The 20,712-nt window shown below is 43.7% G+C and overlaps 2 protein-coding genes across 4 annotated transcripts; one reads left to right on the top strand and one right to left on the bottom strand.

Moving 5' to 3' along the window:
* Positions 1 to 1,364: 1,364 nt before the first annotated feature.
* On the top strand, positions 1,365 to 3,820 carry LOC125539970. The gene is made up of 3 exons (XM_048703524.1): positions 1,365 to 2,390; positions 2,623 to 2,849; positions 2,935 to 3,820. The coding sequence occupies exons 1-3, from the start codon at positions 1,475 to 1,477 to the stop codon at positions 3,559 to 3,561; spliced, it is 1,770 nt and encodes a 589-aa protein (XP_048559481.1). The 5' UTR covers positions 1,365 to 1,474; the 3' UTR covers positions 3,562 to 3,820.
* A 12,315-nt stretch (positions 3,821 to 16,135) lies between these two features.
* Positions 16,136 to 19,500, bottom strand: LOC125539971. Of its 3 annotated transcripts, none has more exons than XM_048703527.1 (5): positions 18,999 to 19,500; positions 18,281 to 18,424; positions 17,754 to 17,998; positions 16,881 to 17,510; positions 16,136 to 16,793 (listed from the first exon to the last, which is right to left on the bottom strand). In XM_048703527.1, exons 1-5 carry the CDS (start codon positions 19,245 to 19,247, stop codon positions 16,484 to 16,486), a joined length of 1,578 nt encoding a protein of 525 aa, XP_048559484.1. In that variant the 5' UTR covers positions 19,248 to 19,500; the 3' UTR covers positions 16,136 to 16,483. The 3 variants fall into 3 exon arrangements, with proteins under 3 accessions (XP_048559484.1, XP_048559483.1, XP_048559482.1); XM_048703526.1 differs by having other exon boundaries at positions 16,136 to 16,723; positions 16,811 to 17,510; XM_048703525.1 differs by having other exon boundaries at positions 16,136 to 17,510; positions 18,999 to 19,498.
* Positions 19,501 to 20,712: the final 1,212 nt, after the last annotated feature.

Raw genomic sequence — 20,712 nt, forward strand, 5'->3', positions numbered from 1 at the left:
GACTAAAGTGAAAAAGGGAAAAACCAGAAATGAAAATCAGAAACCGGAAATCACAGGAGAGGCCGTCAGCGCGCCAAGTGTCGCGCGCGGAGCGCCCCGGAAAAGTCTCACGAGCGCTCCGCGCGTGACACTTGGCGCACGGGGAGCGCTCCCCGACTAATCGTTGCGGGGAGCGCTCCACAACTAGTGATTTCGCCCTATATGCATCTATATTTTTCATTTTTCCCCCTTGGACAAAAAAAATCAAAGGAGGCCTAGCTAGGTCCATGAACTGCGCGGCACACGCGGAACGTACATAGAAAATACCAGCTAGGCCCATGAACTGCGTGTGGCCCATGCGGAACGTACATACAAAATTCGGTGACGAACGCTTTTTATTGCAGGTTTATACTAAAACAGTCAAGGATTTGTTCGTAAAATATCATGACGGGCCAAGAATACCTATTTTCCCTTTAATAGTATTTAATAAGTTATAGTATGTATAGATACACAGTTAACATTTTAAAAATAAATTGTTAAAAAATTCAAATATATGTGTTTGAAGTCTAGTCTTTTCATACATGTTGTACAATCTTCTGTATATCTTAGGAACATTTTTGTACACATGTTTAATTTTTTTTAAATACATGAGTGACTCTTTCAAATAAATGTTTTTGAACTATTTTTAATCTGCATTAAACATTTTTTTCAATATGTGTCAACTCCAACCACCAGGCCATCACCCCGCCGGTGTACGGGTGCTTTGTTTTTCTCTTTTAGTTTGTTCTTCAGTTCAGTTTATTCTTTATCATTTTTCTTTTTCTTTTTTTCTCATCCTTTTCCAGGTTTTTTAAAAATGCGTGAACCTTTTAAAATAGATGAAATTATTTCAAATTGGTTAACTTTTTCCGAAATCAATCAACTTCTTTAGCATTTTTGGTGAACTTTTTTTAGAAATCGATGAACTGTATTTTTAATCTGATGAACTATTTTCAATTCGATGGACTCTTTTTCAGATCCAATGAACTCTTTTTCAAATCCGATGAACTTTAAAAAAATGATGAACCTTTTTCCAAATATTTAATAAATCTATGAACTTTTTTATGAACATATTCAAAATTCTAAAAAAACAGAGGCCGGTCTTTTTCCTGAACCAGCAACGCAGCACAACCGAAAAAAAAATAGCCAGCGAGGCGAGCGAAAGCGAACGAAGGGAGCGATTGTTTTAATGGGCTACGGCCCGCTGCTGGTCGCTGTAGGCGCCACTTCTCCCCGGCGCCACTTCGGCTCCATGCTGGGCCGCTTTTCTCGATCTACTGGGCCGGGCTGAGCCTGAGAGAAAGTATATAACACGCACTCGCCGTCCGAACCGTATCCAAACACCGTATCTAGAAAACCCTTGCTGTTACCTTTGCCTTCCCCTTCCCCTCCTAAATAGAGCGGCGGCGGTAGTTGATGGCGGCGGCGTGGAGAAGAAAGCAGGACGGGCGGCGAGATGGCGACGGCAGGGAATTCGAAGGCGCCGAGTAGCGAGAATCCGTCCTTAGGCGGGGAGCTCTATCAGGCTGCAATCTCTCTGCATAAGAGTATCAGCCGGATCGGGGCCAAGGGGGACATGATGTTCGAGATTGGTCGTCTTGACGCCGCGCATCGCGTAACTCTGTTTGAGTTGAGATCGGAGATGTTCGAGCTGTCGGAAAAGATCAGGCGCGTGATGCCCGACGCCTTTCGTATTGAAGCTAAAGGTGAGATGGACACTGGTGGGAGGTCGTCGAAGGGAAGTAATGCTGCGGATCTCGAGGAACTTCGTCATGCGGCATCACTGATGCGGACAACCGAAGAAGCAGAAAGAAAGGAGCTGCTCGATCTGTTAGCAAAGGAGACCAAGGGGTTGTTCGCTGGCAAGGCAGGCAATCTACCCGAATCGATTGGGGAGATCCTGCTGAAATTCAGAAGTTTTGTCGGTGACATCAATTCAGTATTTGAAGCCGAACAGACCCGCAAGGAGGCAGCGGCAGTGCTAACCTTGGGCTTCAGGCTACAGTTCTTCTCCAAGGAGATCCATGAATTGTGGCAACAGATGTGCAAATTGCAGAGTTTGTTCTCGCCAGAGAACAAAGATGTCATGAGAACAATGATCGTTTTGAAGAATGAGTACCTGCCCCGTATCTGCAAGTTGCAGTGGATTGCTAAACGTATCAGCATGCTGCAGCAGGTGGACCTGGATTTTGATTCCAAGGTGAAATTGATGATGATACAGTTGAAATCTGAATCTTTCTTATCAGCTATGGAGGAGGTGGAGAGGGAACACATATGCAAATCTTCCATGGAGGAGGAGGAGAGGAGGTTTGCTGCCTACCGTATGAACTGGGACCGTATATGGGGGCACCACAAGAACTTCGAAAACCAGAGTGAGTAAACACGCATCGAGCTAGTTATCTGATCATTGTTAGGTTTCTTGTTCACCTGCTGCGTGCTCTTATTAAATGTATCATATAAGTAATCTGGCCTCTACAGCATGATAGGTCTCTAACTCAATACTTAACTGCTGCTTTATTCTTCTTGATGAATGGATCATATAAGTACTCTGCCACTATAGTTACTTAACGATAGGTCTTTGACTCATGCTTAACTTGCATCCAGCGCTTTTGAGCCCCATGCTCTATACACATTGCACACCGCGCCGCATCCCAATTGAAGCTGTAGCCGGGAGTACCTTGCAGATCTATTCCATTAAAATCTCGGCAACAAAAAATCTCACATTGCCAGTGGAGGTGTATGGAGTGGTAGCAGCCCGAGATACTGCGGACCGTCATCGCAACCCTATATTCCTTCGCAGAAGTAACTACTGCCAAAAACTGGAAGAAAATGTATGTGTGGTATTTTCTTATTATTCTTTGTTTGTTTCCTGCATTCATGTTGTTGATTAGTTAATAGCAATGATGATGCTCGCAGGATTCCTTTTTGTGCCTGGATGGCCCGGTTCGTGCGATTGTGTCCATGGGCACTGTGTACTTTGAAATTCAACTAAAAGTAAAGGGTGCATCAGAATCTGAAGATAAAGCATTGATCAGTACTTATTTCTTCTACAATGGTGACAGTTCCGGCGGGCATGTGGCTAAGAACGACTTCTGCACAGTGGAGTTTTGCTGGGAGCAACTTCGGCAGTCAGTGCAGGCTACTATCCTGAGTGTGCTTGTTACATCTGTAGATGGAAAATTGCCTTTTCCGCATGGTGGCAGAGTTGTTTGCTCTTCACAACCTCAGGATGGTAATGAAGATATTGCTGGGCTCTCATCCAGGCAAGTTGTGTTGGTTGATTCAGAAGGTGGAAGAATGCCAATTGCTGAACATGGCTATCTTGAGCTGTCAAGAGAAGTAGTTTCTGTGGAATTGAATGGAAAGTTAAAAGTCCTTATAGAGGCCTATTCGACAACACAATCTGCTGAGAGTGCTCAAGTCATCTTAATCACACCAAAAAAATCCAACATAACTAAAGTTGCATGTAGCCTATATGCTGGTGGCCCTAAGGTGGAGATTACTGTTGCTTGGTCCCTCATTCCGTCGAAGATGCTTAGTTGATGAATGATGATGGGAGGCTGGACTTGTTGAAAAGATGGTGATTGTGAAAGTTATGGTCATACGGCTGCCTTTCCTGTAGTTATGGTCAGACTATGTGAACATTTTTAACTGTATTGTCAAGCTATGTGAAAGTTATGTGAACCTGTATTAAGTGGGATGTATTAAGCTATGTTATGCTTGACAATCGATCATGTTACTTTCTGAACAAGTGTTTATCAATCAAAATCAGATTGGTTCTACGGTCTGATCATGTTACATCTGTATTGTCCCTGCTTGCGACCAAATATTTCAGTAGATTAGATTGTTTAGAACAGCTATAGTAAGAGATCAATCAAGGCATTTAGTAGAACTATGCAAATCTTGCCCGCAAAAAAAAAAACTATGCAAATCTGATCTACAATGTAGTACTCCCTCCGTCCGGAAAAGGACGGCGCAGCGTGAATTTTGCAAATAAATAAATAAATAAAACTGTCTTTTCCCGACATAACCTGCAGTACCGTCCCCTTTCCCCCTCCCTGACCATGCCATGCAACTCCCGCGCGCACTTCCCTCCTCTTTTCCGCCGCGCCTCAGCTCCCTTGAGAAGCTCAAGGAACGACTTTTTCCCTTCCTTGAGTCCCTCGTCGTCGCCATGGCGAGCTCATCCTTCTTTCTCCATGGCGAGTTCCTGCCTGCTGCCTCCTTCCTTTCTGCCATCGAGCAGGCCATGGTGAGCTTGCTCGTCAATGTTGGACCTTGTTGAGTGTCGACCCCGCGCCGGGGCCGTCCCAACTGACCTTGGTGAGTGCACTGCAGTTCAGGGTTAAGAAAACTTCACTGCACTTGCCAACAGTTCAGGGTTCAGAAAACTTCAGACGTAGCCCGAATCAGGAAATTTGACAAACACAAATCTGAAATGATTCTGGAGGCACTTTCTTCTTTCTTCTTTCTTCTTTCTAATGGTTGTTCCTGTAGCAATTTGCTCTATATTTACTAAAAATAAACTTGATCTACTAAAAATAAACTTGGCCATTGTTTACTGAAAATAAACTTGATCTTCAGAGTACTGTGTTTCAATTACAGAGCAAGCAAGGTACACATTTCTTCAGTTTAGCATATTCAGTTAACACTAGGTCAATATTCAGGACTATTCAGTAACATGAGTACTCCAAAAACTGATTGCTTTTCATGAAACACTCACTTTCTTGAAACAGAGGAAACTGCTTTTCATCAGTAAACATATGCAGCTAATGGAAACTTTCAGTAGCTTGTTGACTATGGCTCTAACTGTCATCTCAAAAGAAAGGTACACTTGGCTATGGCTCTAACTGAATTTTCAAAAGAATGATGGTAATTTCTGATTCTATACATGACAGGCAAAAACTAATTCTCAGGTTATAATATCTTCATTAGCAGGATGACAAGAAATTTGGTACTCCATTCTCAGTAACAGTTCTACTGAATGTACAATGATCATCACAGGCAGCAACATTTCTACAACAGCAGTTATACTGAATTTACAACGATCATCATCATGACTGGCAGCATGACATATTGTTCTGAAAATTTCTGTAACCTAGACAACTGTATATACAATCTGGACCCAAGTACTACTGAATTCAGTTTTTCATGCACCCAAATAACTTTCAGCATGCACCCAAGTTTCAAAAATAATGTTGGCATTTACATAGGGACCATTACAATCTGAAAAATCATGCATGCAAAATCTGACCATTTATAACTGAAGCCAAGTTTCAGAAATAAGCACTACTAATTTGTTGGTTTAAAATCTGTTAGAAAAGTCACAGGTGCTTGAATATTACAGCTTATACTCATATGGTGCAGCTAGAAACCACTACATGTTTATCTTGTTTGTTGTTACTCCTGAAACTGAAACTGGAAACTGTGACTGAAGCGAGAAACCACTACATGTTTATCTTGTTTGTTGTTACTGAGACTGGAAACCGAAACTACTCCAGAGATGCAATTTGACTTGTTTCCAACTATTCTGCACTATGACTTGTTTATTGTTTACTGAAACTACTACACTGCAATTGACGCTGATGGAGTACTTCATTGACACTGCAACTGATACTGCAATTGACACAGGTTCAGAGTAGTGGACCTGCAGCCAACAGCAGCAGCAGAGGCAATCAGCAGTCGCCAACAGCAGCAGCTGCAGCAGCAGGTCCGCGTGGTCGTCTCGCCGCCGGGGAAGATCCGCCTGGTCGAGGTGGTCGCCTTGGAGGAGCAGCCGCAGCTGGGCGGCGGGGCAGCTCGCCTCCGTTCGGGCGGCGCAGTTTCGCAGCGGCGGAGCAACCGCAGGTGGGCCTTGGTCGCCCGCTGTTTTGCCAATCTCAGTTCAAATCGCAATGTACGCCGGCCGAATCCTTCCTCCACCCCTCTCCTTTGCTGTGTTTTTATTTCCTCCACGCTCTGTTTCCGCCGCCCTGCACCTGCACTCCTGCACGCTCTCTCATGTCGCCCGGTCACTCCTGCTGCTGGTGCCGCTTGCTCCCCTTCGCCAGTGCGCGGAAGCCGCAACCCCTGCCTGCCTGCCTGCCTGCTCGCTCGCTCGCCGTCGATGGGGCTGCGTGCCTATCGTCGCCGGACCTCTCCTCTCGCACAACCCAACCACCACGGCACCTCTCCCGCGACCACCCCGGCGCGCTCCCTCACCCGTTCTTCTTTCTCCCCTCGTTCTGCCTCTCGTCCCGCGATGAACGCATCCAGGAAGGGTTTCCCCCGCGGGCACCTTACCGGCCTGACACTGCCGTTCGCTGTCAAAGTCTAACCAGCTGCAACCGCCGGCCTTGACCACGCCGCCTCCCCGTCACAGTGTCGCCTCCCCTGGTCGGCTGCAGCGGCATCCCGTCACAACGCCGCCTCCCCTGACCAGCCGCACCCTACCAAGACCGCACCGCCGTCCAGTTCCAGTTGTGTCCCAGCCGCCGGCCTTCCCCGAGCAGCCGCATCCACCTGCGGTGGTTTCCTCCTACCCACAATTTTTTTTCTCTGTTCGTGTGCTGCTCTCTGACGATGCTGTGCGGTTGCTGTTGATTCTTCTTTAAGAAGTGAGTTGTTTCCCTAAAAAATATGTCTCCAGCAGATGAAGTCGTTTGTAGCTAAGATTTTTAGAAGAACCGAGCTACAATAGGCAACCACAAACCACAGGGAAGGATGTTTCAAGAAAATAAACTGATTGTAGCCGCCCAAGCCCAACTGAGATTTGTTATTTTCTTTTTCCAAATTCCTGGGGAATAGCACGATTGTAAACTTCAGAGATACAGTTACATACTAAATTATGAGCTGTTTCTCACATAGCTAATACGCCGCAGATTTAGTGAATTTAGACAGTTCAATGCAACAGTCTAAAATTATTGACTTCATACCTATTCTTAAATTTTTGATCTTGGCTTCCTTTTGAGGAAAATATTTTAGCAGCGTCTTATTTCTCACAGAGCTCTCTTCTGGATGTGCTGCATTCTACTCCGACACACAGGCACTCAACTTGTTGCATAGCTCAAAGTTTGGTTTCTTCACGGTACGTGCTAGAAAGGTACTAGTAGTGAACTAAAACATCTTATATTAGTTAGGGAAGTAGATTCTTGCTACGGGCCTCTTCAGATATCATGGCAAAGCGACCGAACAGACCTCACACGCAACAAACAAGGGAGCCAATGTGCACTCGAACAACCTCACATACTCAAATTCTTTTCCCTCTCTATCGAAACTCACTTGCGCTTGGCATAGTAGAAGCCAAAAGGGAAATGCATGAAACCAACGGCAGGCAAATAAAACAGAGAAAAATATATACTTATCATCTCTCAACTTTTAGCAAAGTCTAGATTGGGTCCGTCAACTTCAAAACCGGACAACTTGCATTCTTGAAACGGACAAGTTTCGTCCCTCGGTCCAACCAAAGCTGTTTTTGCGCTGACTCGGGACTGGTTCTAGTTCATGTAGCAATCTATTTCTCCCATTTAATTTATCTCTAATCTAGGCATTCTATCAAGCACTTGGCGTGCAAGGTCTCGAGCTGCTGCGATGGTGAGCTCTTGGAGGAACAGGATCAGGAGCGAGTCGATGCTGCCGTCCATGGCCACGTTGACCAGTGACGCCATCACCGCCGTACCAGATTCATCGCCGGAGGACTTCATGGGAAAGACCACGGAGCAGGCACATTCGAGGAGCGGCGGCGGTCAAACGCGTCCTCGCGGCGCTCGTACTAAAGCCAGAGGACGAGGCGACGCAGCGGTGCAGGTCGCCGGCCGGCGTCGAAGCGCGTTGAAACCCGCACCATGCTCGCCGCAAAACACGGACGGTGCAGTGCGCGTCTGGGGCTCTAGGCTGAGCATGCTCAATCAACAAGTTCCTCTGCCTGCGCGCGCTCCTGGAGCGGGGGACAATGCCTTAGTGGTGTAGGCTCGGGTGGACGTAGGGGCATCAATAGCGCCGTCGTTGGCAGCGACAGAAGCAAACGGTGAGCATGCTCAATCAACAAGAAGAAGCTATGCGCGGAGGCCGTGCAGGAGGGTGCGCGGCGATAGCCAGGTGGTGGTGGCCTAGCGCACGACCCGGACCTGTACACTACACACACACGCATGCAGCTATGTATCATGCCCACGGCATGCACATGCACAATGAAAATAAACATACAGCTAAACTAGCTAAGACACGAAACACTTCCTCCTGCGGCACATCATCCGCGTCTTCCAGGGCAGGCGCATCTGAACCCGGACACGGAGCGCTGCAAACTTCGGCATCCCCGACGCAGAGCGCCGATGCGCAGAGCCACCGCGGCCAAGGGGATGACACGGCTAAACACTGCACTATTGCCAGGTTGCCGCAGCGAGCACTCTGTCAGTGAGGACAGTGGACAGCAGCAGCTTAGATGACGTCGAGCTGCTCCCCCGACGAGCCCGGCGGCCCGTCCACTTCGCAAGACTTGAACGCAAAGGGCAAGCCGTGCACTGAGCCAAGCGAGGGCGGAGAGTCCGACGCGGGCACCAGCACGCCCGACGCAAGCCGCGCGAGTTTCTGCCGGTGGTGGACTGGTGGTGATGAACGTCGTGTGGCGGGGACGGGAGAAATAGATGCCATACGGATAAGAACCAGTCAAAACAGCGCGGAGTCAACGCAAAAACAGCTTTGGTTGGATTGAGGATGCAAATTATCCAGCTTTGAAGTTGAGGGACCACTGGTTAAGAGTTAGGACCGAAAAGTATATTTTTTTAATAAAATACTCCCTCCGTTTTAACGTTTTTATAATGGGACGGAGAGAGTACTTAAATGATTTAGGATTGCAATGACCAACTTATATATATAGAACAGAAGGAAGTTGAAGTATCTTTGCCTCTCTGGGAATTGATAGAAATAAAGAATGTAGTGCCACAATAATTCACTCAAAGACAAGTACCAACACTCAACAGTGTCAACATTGGAAGCAGTATTTACATACTCCCCAGAAGTATTTCCGGACGGAGAGGGAGTTTGTAAATAAGGTTTTGGACACAGAGCAAAACATAACTATTGGGCTATGTAATTCCCGAAAGCTGAACAAATTATAATTTAAGAGTCTGGATCAGAAGGTGGGCTGACGTGGCGTGTAGCAGCCTCTAAGATGGAGGGGAACTTTTGGTTCCTGGATACATATGTACCCTATATGGGGGAAAAATTGCAATTCAACAAAAAGTCAAAAAATTCTGAAAATATTTTTGAAATAAACTTGACCTTTCATTGTACTAGTGAGAAAAGTTCCACAAAAAGAAAATCCCTCTTTGACTTCTTTTCAAAAAAGACAAATATTCGGTCAAAATAGTATGAATAGTGACCTATAATAGCAAATAAATTTTGTCTTTTTCGCTGTGAAGTCAACGTAGGTTTTTTTGTGAAAATTTATATACTAGTGTGCAAGTAAGTCAAGTTTAATCTAAAAATACTTTTGAAGTACTTTGACTTTTTGTTTAATTATTTAAAAAAATATCCCATATAGGGTGTATATACATGCGGGAGCCAAAGGGTATTTCCTCCTCTAAGACCTTCTTCAATGCAAAGGTGCTTAGATGAGATGTTAAGTGCATTAAATAGCTTAACTCAACTCTCCAATGCATAGGTGCTTAACTTGTTGTTGCTAAGCTCACTTTATTTTTAATGATTTAGCACCTAAACTCTTTCATCCATTGGTCAAACTTCCTTCATTTAAATGGTTTGTCTAGGTTCATGTGCTTGGCATTGATTCTTTCTGGAATCACCAAAGTGCTCTCTCTCTCTCTCTCTCTCTCTCTCTCTCTCTCTCTCTCTCTCTTCTCCTTAATTACTGCGCCATGTCATTTTTTTGCTTATCTGGCATGCTTAGCACCTGTCCACCTGGAGCACTAGGAAGGGCCTAAGGAGCGTGGAGACAGTTCAGGAGGAGCAGCTGGACATGGAGTTGGGTATGCAACTTCTTTATTGGTCTTGGTTGCCTTTTTATCCTTAGGTCTTCATATTCATATTGGAGAACAAAGTTGTCATGCAATCAACAAAATGCTCGGATTATATTTTATAAAGACTAGCAAATTTCGGTATGATGAAACAGAGAAAGTATCAAGTGTTACTGGCCATTAGGTGCTACCGTGATATGGACTTCTGGGCCGTTGGATCTCAGATCAGATGGTTCCCGAGAGCTCTTAAATATTTTACGAAAATGTCATCCTAGAGCCTGAAAATTGTGCGCAGGTACAATAGCTTCTCAGATGTCGTTGAATCAGAGATCCAACGGCTCCCGGATGCCCGTATCACGGTAGCACCTGATATTTTCCCGGATGAAACATTTTGAATTGTATCCAAAAGATTTATACAGCGAAGTCTTCACAAGAGAAGGCAGCCACATTTGAAGTCTTTATAATAGATACATTTGCTTTCATCGGTTCACTAGCATAGATGAAGGTTTAGGGTTGTTATCGACAATGTAGTTCTGTTGTAACATTGCCTCGTCACAACCTTTTAACAAATAATTTAAGAGGCTTTGGTGCATCACCACCGGTTTCGGTTGGTCTGATGGCCAGTCTCATTGTTTGTCAGCCAAAAGGTTAAGATGACCTTGTGGTGCTCAACACCGACAAATTTGCATGGGCCTTTGAGATTGTGTTGGCTATGGTATCAAAGAGCCAAATAAAGGTATGGGAAACCCATGCGATGAGGACTTAAATTTCTTCTATGCCCCCAGCACCATCACCATGCGTAATGGGGAGAAGATCCCCCATGGCTCCTCGGTCGCAAGCCTATTGAGATTGCACCCCTCATCTTTGAGGTATCCTCAAGGAAAAGTTGGAAGTTGCGGGAGGCACTAAAGGAAAACACTTGGATTTTCAAGATCAACCCCTCTATCGTGGTCTCCGTTGAACACATTCGATAATTTTACACCCTATGGATGCTTGTGCATGATTTCCAACTAGATGAGCGAACCCAGGATGACATCATTTGGAAGCACACGTCCAATGGACACTACTCGACAACCTCTGCTTACAAGGCACGGTTCTTGGGCATGATTCTCTCCCACATGGAGCAAATGGTTTGCAAAGCTTAGGCGCCACCAAGGGTCAAGTTTGTTGCTTGGTTGGCGATTCAAGATAGAATATGGACCGCGGGATAGGTTGGCCAAGCATGGGTGGCCAAATTATGGGTTGTTTCCCCTTTGCAAGCAAGAACAAGAGTCCGAGACACATCTCTTCTTCAAGTGTCATCACACACTTATGCTATGGAACTTGGTCATCGAGAAGCTTCACCTAGAGCATATGGATACTTCATTTTGGCATTTGGAGGAGACCGTTGAGGATTGGTGGGCTAATAGGACCGGCACGAACACTCGCAATAGGAAGGCAATGGCATCCCTCACCAGGTTGGTCATTTGGACCATTTAAAATGAAAGAAATGCTCGAGTCGCCACAAAAGCAACCCGCCACCAATCTTGCTCAACATCATCATGAACAACACAAAGCTTTGGATCAACTCGGGAGGCAAGAAGCTAGCAACGATTATATTGTGAGAGTAATCATTCATGTGTTGTTTGAGGGTCATTTGTAAAACTCTGTTCTCTCCATAATTAATAGACGGGGCAAATCTTATGCCTTCATTTTGAAAAGAAAAAAATATTCGTGATCAATGTTAACGTTTTTCTCTTGATTGGAAAACCAGTTTCTTGCACAAAGGAACCTGAGATCCTTTTTACGAGATCTTTTAACAAAGTAAGCTGTGTCTGGAAACCGAAGTTTTTACAGTTTTCAGCTTGGTTTCCTGACCTTTTATCTTGTACTAGATGAAACTGCAGCCTTTGAAGAAGAAAAGTAGTGCACCCGCAAAAAAAAAGAGTGGTAATACATTTTTTTTCTTTAGCACAAAGAACAAAACAGAGGATCTACATGCTTCATCAATGTTTGACTGCACAATAACAGAAGCAGATCATGAAATCTAGCGGATCTTCCAACAGGAAGTAGCCCTTATGCAAAAACAATGATGTCAAGGGCTCGGACTGTTCCTTTGAATTGCGTGATCTATTAAGAGGAACATAATAGCAACTGAACATACAAGAATGTATATGTGCACCCCCTGCCTTTGGCTACCATACAGAAGCTCATAAAGGAAGACCTTAGCAAGAGATCAAAGTCTGATAGCATGACGTGACCATTATCACGTACTCGATATTCTCTGGCTTATTACGGTATATGACTCCCTGCATGTGAAGATATTCAAGCGCAAGGAGAACTTCTGCAACATAAAACATGCAAACCAATGATTTTGCAAGTACAGAACAGATGGCGACACACAAAAGCAAAAGAGAAATATCAAAACATAGAAAAATATATAAAGACTACTGAGTACTCATCCGGAGAGAGGCACACTAAAAGATAAGAAGTATGTACAATCACAGATGAAGTGATAATATATCGGTCTTGTTAGAAGTTAGAACGGCTAGCTACGCTAAGAATAAGAGATGTAGCACATGAGTAGATAACATGTCGCGTAGGGATCTAACGCATGATATGATCCATAGAAACCGAGAAAAAAAAATTCAAAGTCGGCCACATAAGATTGACAAAAACAACAAACTAGAAAAAGGTACAAGTACATTTCTTTTAAGGTTATTCAGGTACCCATATGAAAACTAAAACTGCTTTTATTGCCTCATTGCACATATGGAACACTTGATAATGATTCCACACAGATCCAAGTTTATTACCTATTTATGCAGCAGAACAGCAACATGTGTTTACAAGTTTATAAGTTTAGCATGCATACTAACAAGGTAGAAATTTGGAACATCAAGGACTACTTTTGGAAACCTGGCCAACATAAGGCAGTGAACTGACAGCGCAGTTCACCTTGTAATCACTAGACAAGTTTAGATTAGCAAATTGATTGATTGGAGTAGTAGATGGCTTTGGAAAGCTTCTACCAGGCTGTCTATGACGAAGAACGTGCAAATTACCACCTGGACAATACTCCCTGCTCTCTGAAGCTTTACAGGTGCCTGCTGGGCAAAGTGTGGTTCCGGCCGCTGTTGACCCAATCCAGGGAAACAAGCTGACTGTGCTTCAAGTTCTAAAGGTATTTTTTGCATGAATTCAGTGTCTGTTTGTTTTTTACAAAAAATCATTTATCATCTCATCCTCTCTATACTGGACAATTGTTCTTTTATAGAAAAAAAATCTGTATGTAATCCTAAACCAGTATCCTTTGCTTTCTCAAGGTTTTGGCTTTACACTGACCTGGTTTGTAGATAAGCTAATTACCCTGCTATATGTTGCATAATCTTCCTGCAATTGTTATGACCTTCTATCCTGCTAGCACTGCAGCTCTACTAATTAACACATTAGCACTGGTAGGATGCAGATAGTGTGATGCAGCAGCTGCTCTGGGGACATACCATGAATCCATGGAAGTTCTCCAATGTGATCCAGTGAAGCCGGCCAAGGGACGGAGAGCTGTTCATGGCACCCACATCACAAGAACACGAAGTTACTGAGTAACTGTTAGTGCACCACGGCATACTACAAATTAACAGATTTGTTCCTCGGACTTTCTGAATCTGCACCTTGTATAAAGTTTGAATTAAAGCATGTTGAACAGATGAGCTTTCATATACCTTGACAAATGATCATGTACAATAGTGAGAGGAAAAAATAACATCTATGGAGAGAATACTCACTCTAGGAATAATTTAAAATTATTATCCTTGCAACAATAACACCATTAGCTGATTGATAAGCTTGTTTCTTCAATCTTTATATACAACTAACGTTTTTAATAGGACATAACAGATCACTATGCGTCTCAGATACTACTCAAACAACATAGCAATTTGGGGCACAATAAACAAACTGATCCATTCTCCTCACTACATACCGCCAGAATAAGAAATACAGGCAGCCTGCTCTTCATTTCATCTGTCTCGATGCCATCTTATCCAACTAAAGTTGCATTCAGTGGGTTTTTCAACAGAGGCATGAGGCTCTTGTTAAAAAAAATCTGGCAAGCTGTTTTTCTACACCAAGAGAAAATAATTAATGCCATATGCATTATATTAATGACTTATCCATGTGCACTAGGTATTGAACAATATATAGAGACAACCCACTAAGGTTAAATGCACAACGATTTTTGGTGTGGCCTTTGATATGGCTGCTTGTAACCTAACAGAATGTAAGGTACTAAAATATAGTCCTTAAAGTAACCAAAATTTTACTTGCCAGTTTTCTACATTACACAAAAGACCATGCCTCATGTGCATGCTTGTGGTCCATAACAAATGGATTTAGATCTATCATCTTCACTGCTTTGTTCAGTAAACAGTCAACAATTGAGAACATGGTACAGCTTAACGCTTTACTGTCGTAACAAGATTTTATTTAGTTACAGTTAGAATGCATCCATGCTTGGTACTTATATCAGTTTGGAGTTGAGGTTGCACCATCAATCTAGTTCAACTGTACTGATCATGGTCATCTTCTGAAAAATAGGCATACATGTGGACTGGGCTAGTGTGTAATCCAGACCCGATATGGAGTACGTTCACAAGTCTTGGTTGCTGGACAGTTCCAACCAGAAACCGGCCAGGCAAGCAAGACTAGCTAAAAAATCTCTGAAAAATACAATGATTTCTGCTCTAGACAAGTGAGGTAAACTAATTGTCTATGTTAAATAAGATCAAAACCTCTGACTTACTAGTACTTAGTAAGAAGATTATAAAATCTATAGCACTCTATATTAGATGAACAACACATGGTTGCCAACTCCATATTCTTTCAGCCGCAAAGAGCTCCTTGACACAGTCAATATTTATTAACCAAATAATCACTGACACAGTAACCTATATGACAACAAGTACACATTATATTACATAGAGAGAATGTCTTGAGCCTATGAGTAGGCATATACTGTCTTTCAATAGTCAACAAACAATCAGGAGCAGGGTTGAGTCGAAAAACAGCACACACTACGGTACCTGCAGGTCAGTATCCCAATGCACGTAGGAATTTTTCTACTACTGATACGGATGTGTTTCCAACTTGCTCAAATAGGTTACTATTTATCTTTGGACCTGAATATTATCGTGTACTTATATTTGAAAGACCAAAAGTTCAATCAAGAATTTGTGATCTGAACAATATTGACCAATATCCAGTTATATAAGGATCAGGTTTCAGAGAATCAGAGATCAACAAACTGCTGCTTGACCTCTCCATCGCACAAATGTAACTTACCCGCAAACTGACAGGCATCAATGCTATTGTTTGGAACAAAAGACTGCTCCCTATACTTTCAGGTTATGTGATCCTTTTGCTTGCAAACTCAGTCTATGCTGCTTCAGATAGCCTGCAGGATCTAACCAAAGCTACAAGAGCATTTAGCCTTTTGCTTGCAAGCTCGGTAGTGAGATGACGTATACATCATCTCACTATTGAGTTAAACACAGGCCTGCCCCTGATGGTGGAAATTCTCCATTTCACAGGCATTACAGTTACAGTTATAATTCCGTCCATGTTTATTCAATTACAAAGATTTCTGGGGTTTTTCCCCAGTCCGAATTCCTGAAGTTGACACAAGCGCCACTCTAAGAGGTTACTGGATACCGCCACATGCTAACTTTTTGAAGAAAAATGTATGCACTAAACTACATGCCTTCGATGAAGAACTCTCAAATAAGTTGAGTTAAACCCATGTTATCCATCGGACGTGTGATAAACTGCCAGTTCTGATTTAATATGGCTGTATGTGATTTCCAAATAATGCAGCAAATGAAGGAACCTAAGGGCAAAAAAGAAAATCAAGATCTTGCAATGGTACCTGAGACACAAAGAAGAGGTGAGACGCTCTCTTCATCATCTCTGGAGCTTTTAATATGGCTTCATCAACTCAAGAACAAGAACCTATCTGTACCATCTTCTTGTGGTATATAACAAGGAGCTTGAGCCCTCCAGGACAAGTGACACACAGAGCTGGCTGCTTCAAGGCATTGGCCTTGCTGGAGCAAGTTATTACATAATAATAATTCTTTACAATCCAATCAGCTCTAGGCACCCAGTTGCATTCAGGAGATGACACAAGGATCAAATAGTGCGCTACCCATTAACAAGGAGAGTCTGAAGTAAGCATCAAGGATACATTCTCAAATTAAGTTTCTCAGCTGCATATACATGTACAAAGGTTGGTGAATCATAGCTGAAAATTTCAGTGTGCAAGTGGAAAATCACCGGTATGCATTAACATCAAGCAGCATCAAGAACTGCACACCACATACTCAAGTCAATTGACTATTCTAAACCCGAGAGAATGGACAATTACACATATCAGCCATCGGCCATTGCACAACTTTACATCCATCACCTTCAGTGGAGAAGTTCTGAAATCACCAACGCAAAAACAGCATCTTAGCGGACAGGTTCATGAAGAACAGACATCTTCATTCCATGAGTAGGTCCATGACCTTTAGACCTGCACGCCTACACTTCTGCCACCTTGCCCACTCAACTTCATCAGGTGGCACCGCCCTGGTCTGAGCTTCTTTTCGCTCATGCGAAGATATCACCTTCTTGGCATCAGCTCCAGCAAGCTCAACCAAAGATCGCGATGTTGTCGGGACTGGCACCTTCGTTTGCAACTCATTCACATCAGCTCCATCTGAAGGTGTCAAGACTGACACCTTCGCTTGCGTCTTCTTCACATCAGCTCTAGCAGCATCATCAGCTTCAGCACGAACTCCAGCAAGCTCCCTGGTCAAGACTGACACCTTCGCTTGCGTCTTCTTCACATCAGCTCTAGCAGCATCATCAGCTTCAGCACGAACTCCAGCAAGCTCCCTGGTCTGAGCTTCTTTTCGCTCATGTGAAGATATCACCTTCTTGGCATCAGCTCCAGCAAGCTCCACATCAGCTCCAGCCGTAGAGATATCCAGTTTTGCTCGAATCTCTCTGATTGCACCTCGTGCATCATGTCTGGCCCTCATGATAATACAGATCACATCATCAAACTCAAACTTGAGGACATGAACACAGCCGCCCACGCCCAGCAGCTTTTTCAGGCCGAAATGCCCATCAGGACCTCTGAAGTCAAGTTCAAGTGTAGATACCGCCCTCACGGTGTTGTGCAAATTAGCTCTAGCTTCGTTGAAGCTCTTTCTGCAATCGTAGTATCCCATGTCAAACTCAATGACAGCCAGAATCATCAAGAAAGCCAACTTGGACAACCTCCCCCAGTTATGTACAAGTTCCCGAAGCGTGCTAGTTACGTGCTGCGGTGTTGAGCTGTAAAAGTTACCAGTCGTGAACCTTAGTACTGCTGGAAACCTTTCAGACTCGCATACAGCAACGATTGGAAGCTGCACAAGGGGCAAACGATCAGGATCAAACTTCTTAGCCGTTTCTTTTTTGAGCTTCTTGACTTTCTCAACCATCTTCCTGAATACATTTGCGTACACCGCAATCTGCTCACTGTATTTAAAAAGAAGAAGAATGAATATCATTATACAACAGCTACCACTCAACAACTCGGGAGAGGGGTGGGGGGATAAAAAGGCAGTAGCTGGATGCTACATACAGCAGATAACAAAAAAAATCTGGTATGGAGCTTAACTCAAAAACGCAGGTGAGGAAGGTGGGATCTAGCAGCACCTACTGGATGTAAACTAAGGAATTCATTGCATACTAAGTGAGTTTGTGAAAGTAATTACTTACACATCATGATAGGACTCAGGGGCTCCTTCAAGATCTTTAAGCTCTCCAAATAAGCTCTCCGGGAATACCCTTTTAGCACCACCAAGTCTGTAAAAGTTCCCCTTAGTATACCTGTCTTCGTCCTTCTCAGGAGTTGCTCTAAACAATTGATAGTAAAGATCATTATCACAAAAAATGCACTGCATAACAGAACGCTTAGAGCCTCGTTGGGTTGTCTCCATGAATTCAATCATGTTGAATGTCTCCTGCCAGATAAGTAAATCATTAGAATCTTCACATAGCACTTCCCAATGCAAAATGACTGTACAAAATAATGAGTGAGGGTCTCTATATTATCACACTTATGAACTACCCACTATGAAGGTAGTAACGTAGACTAACATATGCATGTTACTACTCTAAGTTACTCACCACTATGACTAGTCTTATAGCTCTAGGGAAACATGTATAGATACGGAAACATCTAATCATTACAGCTCTAGGCAGAAAGATTGTATGCATGGAATGACTGAAAAGTGTGAACTTACATCATCGCCCATTGGTGGGGTGGCCACGACTCCACCGCCAAAGTAATACGACCCACGTGTTCGGTGATGAAACATTCTATCTTTCAGAAGATTAATGTACTCCAAAATATCACAGTCGATGTCAAGCTCAAATCTGGGTAAGGTCTGTACAAAAAACAACAAAGGCACGCATTTAAAAAAAATTCATGCAGGCAGAAATTAAAAATCCAATTGCTTAGGTATCAGCTCCAGAAACCTGTTACACTGAGTGAAACTGAAACAGAGCAGGTTATGGCCCTACATATTCACAGGAAAAATGAACTGGAAATCAAAAATTCATAGTGCTTTATGTTATTTGGGCTTATATGTGATTCATGATGTCATGGATATCATATTTAAGGCCACGTGCCAATAAATGAACAGATAGACACTGTAAGGGGCCATGCAAGAATATGTGAGGCCTAAAAATTTATCAATATTATGGTTTTTGTTTCTATTACAGTACCATATTAGTAATCTGAAGGTTATTCATAAATAAGGAGTACAGTATACAAAGAGAATTCATGTGGTAATGGGAAGCCATATTGCATGGTAATGGTCAATCCAATCTTGATGAAATTCAGAAAAGCCTATACAACTAAACAAGTAGCAGACAAGAATCTATAAAACTAACAAATCAATATTAAATTAGCACGTCAACCACAGGTCATAAGCTATGAAACAAAGGGCATCAACTCACCGAAAGTGATGTCTGCTCCTCTTTGGCAATCTTCAATCGCAGCCCTGCATCTTCTACCGAGAGCTCAAACTTGTCCCGCCTCTTCCCCTTAAATTTGTTCATCCTCTTCTGAACTTCCTTCTCAATTAAAGCATCTAGCATGTCTTCTCGCTCCTCCCGGGTTAGAGAAGAGGACGCACCGCCACCAGCGAACTTGTCCTTCTTCTTCCCGCCCCCCGTTGCTCCGCCCGCTGCTCTGCCCACCACCATTTCCCCGCGCCTTTCTTTTCCTGAGAAACCCTAGACGTCCGTTGGCGCGGGGGCGGGGGCGGGGGTCGGAGAAGCGGAAGGGGGCGGTCGGCGGTCGGCGGTCGGCGAAGGAGGCGGTGGGGAAGGGGACGAGGGCGGTCGGCGGTCGGCGAAGGTGAAGGAGCAACATGAGTGGGCTTATGCGTTGTAACATGGATTTAAGGTGAACCAGCAGAGTACAATAGCAAAATTGAGCGAAGCAGTGGGTGAATGGTTCGCGCTAGTGGGCTGCGGCGCACGAGGTTCCCATACGTGAGCACTCCAGTGTCTATTATCATCTTTTTGTGCTTTTTTGTGTGGACTTGCCTGAATACCTCTTTCCTTGATTATTTTAGTCTCCTTGGGCAGACAACCACTTCAGTTGGTCAATCAAATACCCTACTTATTCAATAGCTTTCCAAGGCCCATCTCATGGTATCGAAGTTGAAAGAGAGAGTTGTATACCAAATCAGATCAGGCCCCAAGCGAGCCCTAGGCCGAACACCTGCTACAGTGTCCAACAGTGTCATGTGTGCTACAGTCAGCAAAGAAACACAATGCCATGACCCGGGTCGCAGCCCCAACCAGCCTGGGCTGACTGCACCATTGGAAATACAAAAGTTTATCCAGTGTGTTCGTCCTTATTAGCATGTACTAGTGAATTAAATTTGGGACTATTCGCAAAAATTGTGGTAGAGCGTGTTACGAGTGTATGTGCGGTGGACTTGATTTTACCAAAGATGATGAAAACATAAACTCACAATCATTTATGCGTTGGAGAGACTGTTTTGTCTTTTGACGTTACTTGAATGCGACTACGTGTACATATGAAGAAAAGGTTATGAGAGTTGTATATGCGAGAGAATCAGGGGTTCTTTTTGTAATGCATGACTACTTAGCTATGGGCTTATGCGTTGCCTTGTAGCGCTATGTACTTGCGCACGGGGTTGTTGGTATTGATTTTAATGCCAAATGTGTTATGTGTATTTGCAGCGTATTATGTGCATTGCAACGTAATTTTCTCTTATCTCTTTCTCGTTCTTAGTCCCCGCAGGTACCCCAGATCCCGGAGATCAATATGGAAAAGGTACGTCGAAAGCCGGTGACAGTACAGATGAGTGTGGGAGCTAAATCCTACGGATCCCTTGGTAGGGTATCCTAGCTAAACGACCCGGCACGATGGTAACAAGGACAAGGATTTTATCTAGGTTCAGACTCTTATGGAGGAGATAATACCCTATGTTTTGCTCTTTGTTTTTATCGTGTTGGAGTGTATTACAAAGTACAAAGTACCCCCGATATTTCAATGTGTTTATTACGAGCCCGGACCCCTGCTTATATAACACATCGAGGGCCCTAGGGCTACAAAACTTAGTCGGCTACATATAGAGAGATAGAATCCTCCATGATCCCATCTTCTTGTCTTGCACACAAAGTCTTCTAGAAT

This window comes from Triticum urartu, chromosome 2 (genome assembly GCF_003073215.2).
Source record: "Triticum urartu cultivar G1812 chromosome 2, Tu2.1, whole genome shotgun sequence".
Classification (NCBI taxonomy): domain Eukaryota; kingdom Viridiplantae; phylum Streptophyta; class Magnoliopsida; order Poales; family Poaceae; genus Triticum; species Triticum urartu.